This window comes from Phoxinus phoxinus (assembly GCF_949152265.1).
Source record: "Phoxinus phoxinus genome assembly, chromosome: 18".
Classification (NCBI taxonomy): Eukaryota; Metazoa; Chordata; class Actinopteri; order Cypriniformes; family Leuciscidae; genus Phoxinus; species Phoxinus phoxinus.
In genome coordinates, this window is record NC_136893.1 from 2,187,244 (window position 1) to 2,200,951 (window position 13,708).

At 36.3% G+C, this 13,708-nt stretch overlaps 2 protein-coding genes and 1 long non-coding RNA gene across 4 annotated transcripts in view; 1 reads left to right on the forward strand and 2 right to left on the reverse strand.

The window, feature by feature from the left end:
* Nucleotides 1-378: 378 nt before the first annotated feature.
* Nucleotides 379-8,963, reverse strand: ppp1r35 (protein phosphatase 1, regulatory subunit 35). The gene is made up of 6 exons (XM_079588513.1): nt 8,811-8,963; nt 7,599-7,755; nt 3,687-3,783; nt 3,142-3,447; nt 2,666-2,799; nt 379-725 (listed from the first exon to the last, which is right to left on the reverse strand). Exons 2-6 carry the CDS (start codon nt 7,743-7,745, stop codon nt 546-548), a joined length of 864 nt encoding a protein of 287 aa, XP_079444639.1. The 5' UTR covers nt 7,746-7,755; nt 8,811-8,963; the 3' UTR covers nt 379-545.
* Nucleotides 8,964-9,212: 249 nt separating this feature from the next.
* On the forward strand, nt 9,213-10,201 carry LOC306985828. The gene is made up of 3 exons (XR_013794874.1): nt 9,213-9,343; nt 9,862-9,936; nt 10,064-10,201. It is a non-coding gene; the product is annotated as an uncharacterized lncRNA (long non-coding RNA).
* Nucleotides 10,202-13,661: 3,460 nt separating this feature from the next.
* Nucleotides 13,662-13,708, reverse strand: part of tsc22d4 (TSC22 domain family member 4) — a 17,513-nt gene continuing 17,466 nt past the window's right edge. Inside the window, exon 4 of one of the 2 annotated variants that reach the window (XM_079589080.1) lies at nt 13,662-13,708. This exon is cut by the window's right edge and continues 974 nt beyond it. The gene's annotated coding sequence lies outside the window, so the exon portion shown is untranslated. The other variant, XM_079589081.1, reaches the window with a different exon arrangement.

The following is a 13,708-nucleotide window of genomic DNA, read 5'->3' on the forward strand; positions in this document are numbered from 1 at the left end:
ACGACAAAAACATGAAACCTACTACATTATGAAGTCAACTAGCATGTAAAGTACAGCAAGTATACATTATATTAGTATTTGTAGTACCTAATTTATGTATAATTTTTTTTATTTTTTTACATGATAACATTTATATCATTATAATCAAGATAATTTAGGGGGTTAATGAGCTCAATTACAGTCGAGATGCTCAAAAAAGCCTCAATTTCTTGTGATTTTTCACTTTAAAGTGTATTTTAACACAGAGAATAGATGTGCTCTTGTTGACTCGCGGTAATTAATGTGTCAATTGATTGTTTTAACGACTAACCCGGTGAACCTTCAGCTGAAGATTTCTTTCAGCAAGTGTGTTTGTACAATCACTCAACGCCAAACCTTCATTTAAATAATCACATATTTATTGCTATTAAATTAATTCACCTGAGACTAAAAAAATATACATTAATACACAATAAAGCATACAATACAAACTCACACACTCATCGATCCAAAGCAGACACACACACACACACACACACACACGCACACACACACACTCACGCACTTCATGACTCCCAGAGTTTGTGCAGATGATGTAGGTGAAAGGTTGTGTGGGCGGGTCTAGGAGCAGGAAGTGGGCGGGGCCAAGGGATGTTGTTGCCTGGCAACAGCGGAGTCTCTCTGAGCATGGTTTCCGGACTGAAGAACTGCAGTAAATCAGGGGCCTCTAGTGGCGGAGACGGGAACTACACACACAACAAACATAAAAGACATTATTAAAACCAGTACAAACCATGATTCAACGTGGGCTGCTTATACTATATCATAACCACTGTGCGGTATACATTGTACATTGCCTACTAACTCTACACAAAGCATCAATTGAATTCTATACTAACATACCAACCCACAAAAATGAGCTCAAAAGAATTCAGAAAAAAATCTAAATGATAAAAAAGGAGAAAATTTAAAATGGAAGATATTAGAAAGACAAAAAAATTGAGACAACAACTAGAATAAAATTAGAATAATCTGCCATGTTTACACATTTTATTTTTTTATTCTTTTAGTTGCACTGCTGGTGTATAAGAAAATAAAAAATTAAGCTTATGAACATTAAAAATGATTATTTTATGGTTATGTGGTTTATGGAACATATTATTATTGTATCAATCCATCAACACTGCAAAAAATGCTTTTCTTACTCAGTATTTTTGTCTTGTTTCCAGTCCAAATATCAAACGTTTCTTAAATCAAGATGCATTTACTAGATGAGTAAAATTATATAAGATATTATGTCCTGTTTTACGGGGGAATTAATCAAAATTAAATTAGTTTTTGCTTAAAACAAGCAAAATTATCTTCCAATGGGGTCAGAAAAATAATCTTAATTCAAACAGAAACATCATTATTTTTATTTATTTATAATTTTGCTTTTTTTAAAGCTTCAACTCACTTAATTTTGATTAATTTCCCCGTAAAACAGAACATAATATCTTATGTCATTTTAATCATCCAGTATCATATTTGGACTGGAAACCAGACAAAAATACTGAGTAAGAAAAGCATTTGATATGGTATACTCATATTTTCTATTAATATCAGACGCTGGTTCACTTCTGCTCTGAAAGCGTGCACGTCTGAATCCTGCGGTCACTTCTCTAAAACACTGAGACTCAGTCTGGCATCCGGTTTAAAAAAAAAAGTGAGACAAAGTATTAAGTGTGGCATGAGTTTAGCATAAAGTCCAGACATGCTGAAAATACATATTTGGCTCGTTCTGCTTTTACAGTGTGAACACAACAGCGCTGAGCTTGAGAGTGCAACACCACAAGGCCAGGATCCCTAGAAAAGATATTTGTGTGCTGATAATCATCCTCTTCCCGATCTGATCATATATATTATCAAAGCTCATAGAGCTCTTCTTCTGCTTATTTACTCTCCTGACAATACTATTATACTCAGATACACATGTGACCCTGGAGCACAAACCCAGTCACGTGACACACGGGTATATCTGTGGCAATAGCAACTATACACTGTACGGGTCAAAATGATCCATTTTTCTTTCATGCCAAAAATCATGAGGATATTAAGATCATGTTCCATGAAGATATTTAGTAAATTTCCTACCGTAAATATATAAAACATGTATTTTTGTGAGTGAATGCAGCACAATCGTGAACATAAATGCACAACTTTAAAGGAGATTTTCTCAATGTTTACATTTTTTTGCTCCTCAGATTCCAGATTTTCAATAGTTGTGTCTCGACCAAATATTGTCCTATCCTAACAAACCACACATCAATGGAGAGATTATTTATTCAGCTTTCAGATGATCTATACATCTTAATTTCATAAAATTGACCCATGTGACTGGTTTTGTGGTTCAGGGCACTGGTTTGTCTGGTTTGTTTGGTTATGGACTTGTTTGTTGTTACTTTTTTACGTCCTATTAAAAGCTGATTATTACTTTGAAATGTATTTAACCATAAAATAATTTGTAGTCATCACTTCTCCGTCTGACTGTGTTTCACTGCATCAACTGTATTATCTTTATTATTTGTCTTGTTTTTATTGTTTATATTAATGTACAGAAGTGGTTTTATTGCTTTATTAAACACTCCAGCAGTCTGAAAACCCATAATGAAAACTGCTATTAACAAGATGCAAACAGAAGTCTGACCTTATTGGTCAGGCTTGTGGTGGGCGGGGCCAGTGCTGGCCTATCCTGTAGAGCCTGGCTGATGAGCTGGTCGCGTGATAGGCTGACGCTAACTAAGGCCCGGTAAAGGTGCTGCGAGCGAGGGAAGTTCAGCGCTGTAGAAACCCAGGTTAACACAGAAGAAAATAACATTTATTAATACATTTAAGCAACAGTGTGTGTGTGTGTGTGTGTGTGTGTGTGTGAGGTAAAAGTACGCAAGCTCTTGAAGCTCCGCCCCCTGTGCCGGGAGCAGCAGCTCATTTGCATTTAAAGGGACAGACACAAAACAGTGCGTTTTTGCTCACCCTCAAAAAGTGATTTTAACATGATATATAAAAATATCTGTGGGGTGTTTTGAGCTGAAACTTCACACACACACTCTGGGGACATCAGAGACTTATTTTACATCTTGTGAAAAGGGCATTATACACCCCTTTAATGTTGTGTTGTCTCACCCTCTGTTGCTTTAGCGCTGATGTGGTTCTTTGTGAGCGTTGAACTCTGTAATTTCTCTTTAACGGCTTTCTCGGGATCGAACGTTTGCTCCGCCTCTTCCTGAAGCTCCGCCCTTAGTGCCAGGGTAGTGTTTAGCTCCGCCCCGTCCTGAAGCTCCATCCTCAGTGCCAGATTAGTGTTTGGCTCCGCCCCTTCCTGAAGCCCCGCCCTCAGTGCCAGGCTCGTGTTTAGCTCCGCCCCTTCTGTCAGCTGTCCATCACACACTCCGCTCGTAACCCGATCCCTCCCTTTAGCTGATTCGAGACCTGAATAACAAGCACAAGTAGACTCCATTCATGACAGAACATGCTGAAGTTAATCTGACCAAAAATGTGAACGATGTGAAATGTGAAGCTTTAACTCTACTCTAGGGTGAGTCTCCGGTATTAGGACCATTTTTTTGTATTACATTTTACATGATTTTCATGACAAAATAAACATTTGGTTTCCCTTGCACTTAATATTGACCCGTAATGTCTCGTCAGAACAGCCGTGTTAGTTTTACCGTGCTTGTCTTTGTTCTGAGGTTTCCGGACTTGATTATTTCTGGGTTCTGGGATCACCGGATGACCACTGCACTGCGGATTCACATTAAAACGCACCTGAAACACACACACACACACACACACACACACACACACACACACAATGGTACAAAGACATTTACATGCATCTAGCAGTCACTTTCACCCAAAGCAGCTACAGGTGAAACTCAGAAAATTAGAATATGGTGCAAAAGTTCATTTATTTCAGTAATTCAACTTAAAAGGTGAAACTAATATATTATATAGACTCATTACATGCAAAGTGAGATATTCAAGCCTTTATTTGTTATAATTGACTAATTAAACCCCATTCAAAATTTGAATATTGTGAAAAGGTTTTCATAAGCTGCAAGCCAAAATCATAAAAATGATAACAAATAAAAGTGACTGGATCACCATGACTGGATCCTTTAAGTTTCAAGTCATTTGTAGAGTTAAATCAACATGGAAAAGTGTCAACAACAGTAGCTTTCTTTGAAAGAATGAGACATGTTTACAGTAAATACATGCATGCAAATACATATTCTCCACAAATACAGAACACATTCATAAAATGATAAATAACCCTGAATATTACAGGTGACTTAACTAACAGTATCCATATTTGGGTTGATTAAAGGGATACTTCACCTCTGGAAAGATGAGTGTGTATTTAAAATGGGTCATTTATGTAGAAGAAATGTGAAATTATTTTTGAATTTGGAGCCTTCTAGACTGAGAAAAGCCCTAAAATGTATTTGTGGCTCATGTGGACTAGAGACATGCGGATCTAGCGCCTCCTACTGGCTGTAGTTTATAAGCCTCTGGCAAAAAAAGCCTCAGATGATGCAAAATTAAGATTTTTGCGTCATCTGAGTATTTTTTACATACAAAAAATACCTAAATCTCTCGTCTCAGGGGGACATGGGGGGGGGGGGGGGGGGGGGGGGCACGGTCATTAGAAAATACTACAGATTTTCTACTTTTACACAGCTTAATGCTAAATCCTGAAGTATCCCTTTAAGTTAAATAATCACAGTACTATAAGATGATTGAACAGTTTTCTGAAATGTGAAATTGAGGCATTATCGATAAGATATGAACACATTTATTTACTTTTAATATATAACACACAAAACAGAAAATAAACGCTGTACTTTGAGCTGTTTATGTCCAAAATAAACCTGCAGTGGTCACGTGGTACAAAGTCGTAACTCAATGGCAATTTCGAGTCTAAAGTTGTAATTACGAGTTCGATGATCACGTGAATGCTCTTTACTAGTCAGGATAGTTAATTACGACATGGACGCACCAATATCACAGAGGAACAAGGACACTTCTCTCAAAAAAGCACATTTACATGTGAATTATGGAGGAAGAAACACATAAAAATAAGTGAGCAATAAGAGAGGAAGTCAATATGTATTTATTTAGTTAAATTTAGTAAATCTTCATGTCCAACCACATATTTCAAAAAGCCGTTCAACTTGTTTATTATGTGACAAGCTTCCAGTAAAAGCGGTTAAAACTCAATCAATTATAATTGAATCATTCTCATCTTATTCTCTTAAACAATTTTTCTTTTTAATTTCCCCCTTTAGTCAATAATTTCCTCCCTTAAAATTAATCTTTAATAATCAAATACTACAGATTTTCTACTTTTACACAGCTTAATGCTAAATCCTGAAGTATCCCTTTAAGTTAAATAATCACAGTACTATAAGATGATTGAACAGTTTTCTGAAATGTGAAATTGAGGCATTATCGAATTAAATGTGCACTAATTTGCGTAAACTTCCAGAACATAAATCTGAACATTGGATAAAGCCGGATTCAAAATTCTTGTTTGATTTTGTTTTCATATTAGAGTTAAAGTTTTTTACTGAGGGGATTTTGGATTTCTGTTTTTATCTCTTCATAAATCAGAAAATACTGTCAATAGACAGAAAAATATATATTTTCAGCATATATTTAGGAATAAACTGTTATATAAATCAGTGTGAGTGATATATGAACAAACCCCTCAGTAAAAAGCTTCAGGATATAGACAGGAGTAAAACTGTAAAGTTTGGTGTATATAAGTGCTGCTGAAGTGGAGGACAAAACTCATTCATACAAACACAGCCTTTAAAGAGATGTATCATAATTGAAATCTACAGACGCAAATAGATAAAGCATCACAAAATAAACATTAAATATGATCAAAATGGAAGTGTTGATGCATCAATTATCACTGAAACATTTACTACTATGTGTAACTCTCTCAAAATACATAATTGTTATCATTATTATTATTATTATTATTATAGATAAAGTGCAATAAGATAAAATCTTAAAATTGCATTTTGGATGTTTTCTTTCCACTAGTCTAAAAGAAGACACAAAATTGACAAGTTCACACACACACACACACACACACACACACACACACACACACACACACACACACACACACACACACACACACACACACTTTTACTGTCTTGCCTTTAACAAATAGAATAACAGTTTCAGAGATGTCTTATAGTAACTGTGAAATCAAACCCTACGGCATCCTCTAGTGGAGACACAGGATTACTCTGATACACCAGTGCAACGGGTTTATTTATATCCTGTTCAAACATGTCTCTGGTGTATTTAGACTTTAAAGGGTTAGTTCAACCAAAAGTGAAAATCATGTCAGTAATTACTCTCCCTCATGTTCTGACGTACACCCCAGAAGCGCTGCGCTGTCACTCTATGGGAACTCACTCAGAGGAACACAGAAGAACATCAAGAGTTCAATAAAGTCCTTATTTTTGTGTGTATTTTTGCGCACAAAAAATATTCTTGTCGCTTGATAAACTTAAGGTTGAGCCGCTAGCCGCATTTCCATTCGCCTTCAAATTTAAATTGCGAATTGAAAATACGCCCATTTTCGATTTCGTAAAAACTCCCATTTATCACAAAATGGACAAAAAAAATTTACGCTCGCATGAGGAGGTTTTTCAGGCAATTCGAAAAATAAATATTCTTTGCAAAACTGCAATGGAAACAGTTTTTGCGCATTTACAGTCACCTGACGTAGAGGACGCGGTGTGTTTGGACCGAATAAGAGACTGAGCTCTTTATTAAATTCATAAAAGACAAAAGTATTACAGGAATACTGGATTGTAAACCTCAAAGAAATCCCACAATCAAGACATCGAAGCAGAACTGAGTGAGAAACTCCTCATATGAGCCGCTCACAGTATAAGAGTCTTTCCCTGCCATTAATGATTGGATAACACACACACACACACACACACACACACACACACACACACACACACACACACACACACACACACACACACACACACACACACACACACACACACACACACACACACACACACACACACACACACACACACGTCTCCTTCCGTTAATAATAATAATAATAATGTCTAGTGCGGTGGCTGTGATATATAAACCTACCAACGTCCGTTGCCATGATGTTTGGAATGATTATCGCGAGAGGAAAAAAAATTACGTTTTAGTCACATAACATCAGCTAATGGAACCGCCGTCATTTCACAAAAATAGTTTTGTATCGATATTTAGAGAGAGAGATTTTTTTTTTTAAAAATCGCAAAAGTTTTGGGCAAACCTGTAATGGAAACACGCCTACTGTCGTCACTCGGACTATTTTAAACATCATCTTTACTAACTTTCTGGGCCGGCAAGTTTCAATCACACCAGAAGCCTCTGGAGGAGTGAGACACTCTCAGATTTAATCACTAATATCTTCATTTGTGTTCCAGAGATGAAGGAAAGTCTGACGGGAACAACATGAGGGAGAGGAATTACTGACAGAGTTTATATTTGTGGGTGAATAACTCTTTAATGAAAGGTATTAGAGCGAGTGAAACCTGTCTGTGGGGTCTGTGTGCGGTCCGCTCGGGGGTGAGAGAGACAGACAGGTCCAGGGCCGGACAGAGCAGTTCTGTGTCCCGAACCGGCTCGACCCGCAGAGGTTCAGGAGCCACTCGAACATGAGGCTCTGCTGACGACTCCATCACACACCACCTAACAGAGAGAGAGAGACATCACCACAATATACACACACCGTATCAATGGCACACTATTATTAATAATAATTATATAGTACCAGTCAAAAGAAACATTAAGATTTTTAAGCTCACCAAGACTATATTTATTTGATCTAAAGAGTAATATTGTGTAATTTGATTACAATTTAAAATAACAGTTTTCTATGTGAATATATAGTAAAGTGTAATTTATTCCTGTGATCAAATCTGAATTTATCATCATTACTCCAGTCTTCAGTGTCACATGATCCTCCAGAAATCAGTGTAATATGATGATTTTGTACTCAATTACTATCAATTTTTAGGTCAATTATTAATAATGGTTCTTATTTTTATAATTTATGAAAACAATTTTTGCATGCTTAATATTTTTGTGGAAACTGATACATTTTTGTCTGGATTCTTTCATGAATAAAAAGGTGAAAAATGTATTTAAAATAGAAATATTTTGTAACAATATAAATGTCTTTACTGTCTCCTTTGGTCAATTAAATGCAAGGACACATTTAATTTGATATATATATATATATATATATATATATGAATATAGATATATGAAGCAGCACATCTGTTTTCAACATTGGTAATAATCAAAATGTTTCTTGAGCATCAAATCATCATATTATACTGATTTCTAAAGGATAATGCGTCTTAAAATATATTACATTTTAAAACAGTTATTATTAATTGTAATATTTCACAATATTACTGTTTTTACAGTATTTTTGATCAAAAAAGTCTTGGTGAGAAGAAGAGACTTCTTTCAGCAACATTAAATAAAATCTTAATATTTCCAAACTTTTGACTGGTAACGTTACATATACAGTATATGCACACCATTAATAATATACTAACACACCGATAACAACTGATTGTTTACTATTGTGCGTCGCAATATACCATGAAATATGGTCAACAGTTTCTCTATAACTTATATTGTTTTGCAAGATGACATGTATAAACAGAAGTTTTAAATCGTCATTTAATCATTAGATTACTGAATTTAAACATTAAAAGACACTTTTAACTTACCCTTGATTTCAAAATATGACAATCAAAAATTAAAACTCCCTCCACAGCTGCCGCTCGCAGGCGCACTTCCGGGTGGAGGTGACGTCACTGGGCATGCGCACTGGCAGTCTTTCGCACAAGAGACTTTGAAGGTGCAAATACTCAAAGACAATGGCTGCATTCCAAACCGCATACTTCCCTACTATTTAGTATGGGAAAAAGAGTAGGCGAGCGAAAAAGTATGTATGAATCCAAAAGAGTAGGCGAGAATTACCTGGGTGACGTACTAATTATCGCGAGATTCGGACTTAAGTGCGTTCCAATATGCCTACTTTCCTACTATATAGTAGGCGAAAACAGTACGTGAAGGAAGCAGTACGTTCGAAACATCAGTATTCATAAAAGAGTAGGCGAGAAGTTCCCGGATGGCTTACTGCTTCCAGCCAGATTTTTGAGTGCTCAACCGGTGGATACTCTTCTATCCCAGGAGGCCACGCGAGGGGATACGTCATTATCAAACATCACGGAGATCAGCGACGCGCGGGGTTTCAAATGTGAGTAAACACGGTTCCTTGTGTTAAAATTGCACGTGTTAAACTACTATAGAGTAAACGTTTTAACTGTTGAAGGTGTAAAGGAGTTAGACAGTATAGTATGATTGTGATTTGGCTGTAAAAACACGTTTTATTATGTATACTGTAGCTCCAGCTGACAGGAGCTCCAGTAAGGACACGTAAGTTACGTCTCTAACGTGGATTTACATAAACCATAAACATCTTAAAGACGCTTATTTTAAACGTCTATTTACATCTGACAGGAACATCTTTTATAAGTATTGCAGAAGAGCACATCACAACATGAATACATCTGAGTGATATGTGTGCTTGCTATTATGTAGAACATATCTATAAAGTAACTAAACATAAGTTATCTATTTTATTTGTCCATTAGTACTGTTGATAAATTGAGGAACATGTATGTTGGATAAAAAGTTAAAACAACCTCAACATGTAAATGTAGTGTTGAGCTCATAAATCACAGAGGTTATGGGAGTCTTGTCTGGATGTTACAGGGACAGATGAACAGATGTGTGTTTATCCGGTGGAGAGAGGCTCATGAAGCTGAAGGCTGCCATCAAAGGCTTTGAGTGAGTATACTACAGAAATGAATAATAATTTAAATATTAAGTTGTAGTTTATTTTAATTATTGTAATTTCAAACAGAGCTATTACAGCACCTTTCTGATTCTTGATTTCTGTGCATTTGCTGCACAGCTGTTGTGGTGGAGCAGGACCTGCAAGGAAAGATGATGGCGGCATTTGTGGAAAAAAAGCGTTCTTGTCTGCTAAATAATACTGAAATCAAATGACATTGTGCTGTCAAAACTACTGCTTTTGTGTTATGTTTGTGCATTTTTGTAGGATCTGAAATGTCAGCAGACTGGTGTGAGCACTGAGGATGAGGAGCACAGAGCTGAATCCTGGAGATCGTGCCATGGACGAGTCCCTCCATCACTCCACCGGCCCTTATTGCCTCAGATTGTGAAGCACAACACATCACGCAACAACCTCCGGCACTCCTCACCTCTGGCGGTCCGCTGGTTCATCAGAATAAAGCTGCAGAATAACCGCTGTGTTGAGATGGCAGTAGATGTGGTTCAGCGCCTGTAGCCTATATACATGATTGTAGTTTGAATAAAGCTTTGTTTCATGTGTTGACTTGCATTTGTTTATTGTGTGATGGTGACTTTCATTCATTCATTTACTCCTTTATTAATATTTATCATTGTTGTCAGTAAATAAAATATCATTATTTAATTAATAGTTTGAATGAAAATGTAGATATGTTCACAATATAAACATCTAGAGTGTATTCATGCATAGCTATGTCATATGACATAGGCCTACATTACATTTTGTTTGTTTTATTGATTTTTTTCAGTAAAAAGTAATATAATTAAGTATCGGTCAGTATTTGTCACGGTAAGCCACTTTTGCTTGTGGATGAAAATGTTTGGATATAACATAAAGAAATTATCAACATATTCAAGAGATGACAATTTTGGGATTTCGTAATACAAATAAATAATATCGTTAAGGATAAAACGGTGGGTCACATAAATAGGGTTAAATATAAGAACTTAAATCAACCCTAAATGTATTCTCAAAATAAATGGGCAGCAGTTTCTTTAAAAAGACCATAAAATGAGCAAGTTTAATCAATATCAAGATATTTACAGATAGATGAATTAAACGTGTCGTTCAAATCTTTTAAGTTGTTGCACTTGTGATAACGCGTCGTAGGTCACATGATAACGTCAATATGGCAGATGTCCGGTTCGCATTCATACTTAACGAGATTTGGCTATAAAGTACCTACTCTTTTAGCGCTCGTTAAGTAAGTACTTATTGAAATTAAGTACCTACTCATTGAGTATGCGGTTTGGAATGCAGCCATAATATCCATATTATATTCCACACAAACATGTTTAAATACACCCAACACGAAGATATGAACACATTTTTTTACTTTTAATATATAACACACAAAACAGTTGTAAAAATAAACGCTGTAGCCTACTTTGAGCTGTTCATGTCCAAAATAAACCTGCAGTGGTCACGTGGTACAAAGTCGTAACTCAATGGCAATTTCGAGTCTAAAGTTGTAATTATGAGTTTGATGATCACGTGAATGCTCTTTACAAGTCAGGATAGTTACGGTAATTACGACACGGCGTGAACGCACCAATAGGCTTGTTTGAGATGAGCAAAATCTGCGCAGAACCGATCACCGGTGATCACCGCGAGATGCATGCCGGTTAGAAATGTGTCCGACTGCGTTCCGCCTGGCTCTGATGTCATGCTGACGTATGTCAAAAATCTCTCGCGAGCGCAAGGCACACCTGTCGGATTCTGCAGTCGAGCGCAGTTGCTCTCCACCGACTGCGCTGATCAAAAGCATGATGGGAAACGACTTGCTGACGACACAACTTAATGCTCATTGGTTTAAACAACCATGATGTAATGTTCTCTTTTAAAATGTTTGATATTAAAACTCTGATATCATGTTTTCTGTGTATAAATGATCTGTGAATATTCCCAAACTCTCTGACAGTGCGATCTCTATATGGATTATGTGATTATGTAATTAAAATATATATATATATAAACACATGTATTAAAGAAAGAAAAAAAGATTGATAAATACGTATTTGCAATGGGATTATATAGCCTAACAAGTGATTTGGGTGTCTTGTTCATTATATTTATTTTCATATTTAAGCAACAGACCTTAAATTACATCCAGTTTATTAGCAACACTGTGCTCAAGCGTGAATCCCGTGAATCCCGCGATATCCATCTTTGATCTCAGAGCTGTCAGATCCATGGTCAGATCCACTGTGAGAAGCAGGCACGTGCAGAGGGGGGGGGGCTTTGGGTGCTCGAGCCCCTGCCCTTTTTCAAAATTAATCAAAAGTGCCCTTTTCAAACAAATATCATTGATAATATTGTGGTCAATAAAACAAAATGCATTTGCTTATAATTTACATGACAATGTGTACAAGACTAAAGTAGCCTAAATTCACGTTTATTTTTACGTTTCTGTCAGTCTGAGGTGTCGTTGCTATAACGCGTTGCTATGGGTTGCGTCACTTGCATCAAGTTGTGCGTGTCTTGCTCGTCTTGCTTCGTTCTTGATTGACGGTCTCCATTTTCGAGGGTCTAAAACTCCGGAGTAGTGTGTGGACGGCAGGCATAACCGTAGCAAAAGTTATGCGTTTTAAAATGAAAATGTACTAGTGTACACGTAGGTATCCCACACAGTCTGCTTGGGAACCGATGCTCTCGAGCGTCTTTCAGTGAGTATGGCTCGATGGCAGAAAAAGAAAAATAATATTTTTTTATTATTATTTTTTATAATAAAAGGTTGCGTGTCGATTCAATTAAAAATCCACATAACACATATTTTAAAATATTACTTAATTCGCTGAAGCCTGTTTGTCATGCATAATACACCGACCAATCGTCATCTGGCACAAGAAGTTCAAATATCATTGGACGGTCATTTATAAATAAATCATTTGAAAATTACATGGACAGACGAATTTACATTGAAGTGATCTGAATCTCCGTCGTTGACCTAATGGATGTTAATTGACTACAAACCAGCACCAAAAGTAGCATTAATGGTAAGTATAATATTGAAGTCACTTGTATTTAGTCTATATTGATACACCGTTTACCATTATGAAACTATCATAGTTTGTTAAATGAAGCCCAGGCCTACTGCAGGCTGCCTGACAACAACACACGAAATGGTGAATTTATTATTTTAACATTTTTGGACACACACACATTACTATTTTTTTTTTTAAAGAAGTCCCTTATGCGCTTTAAGCCTGCATTTATTTGATAAAAAATACAGAAAAAAACTACAATTTAAAATAATGGTTCTCTATTTTAATATACTTTAAAAATATAATTTATTTCTGTGATGCAAAGCACACACACATACACACATATACACATACATACATACATACACACACACACACACACACACACACACACACACACACATATATATATATATATATATATATATATATATGCCCCTTTTTATATTTGAGCCCCTGCCCCTGAGGAACTCTCTGCACGTCCCTGGTGAGAAGAGAGAACTGTCCGGCTTGCCTGCACTTTTTTCACTCCTCCCCTCACTGCAGCCGCCTACTCTCGACTACATTTCAGGCGAGGCAAGGCGCATCTCAAACAAGCCTATTATCACAAAGGAACAAGGACACTTCTTTCAAAAAAGCACATTTACATGTGAATTATGGAGGAAGAAACACATACAAATAAGTGAGCAATAAGAGAGGAAGTCAATGTGTATTTATTTAGTTAAATTTAGTAAATCTTCAT

Bases quoted from the DNA above. Each gene is read 5' to 3' on its own strand.
- ppp1r35 (XM_079588513.1), bottom strand. From the start codon at position 7,745: ATGGAGTCGTCAGCAGAGCCTCATGTTCGAGTGGCTCCTGAACCTCTG. The intron at 3,784-7,598 runs GTTTCACTCGCT...TGTGTGTTTCAG, and splicing joins CACACAGACCCCACAGACAG to GTGCGTTTTAATGTGAATCC. The intron at 726-2,665 runs GTCAGACTTCTG...TTGTGTGTGTAG, and splicing joins CCACAAGCCTGACCAATAAG to TTCCCGTCTCCGCCACTAGA.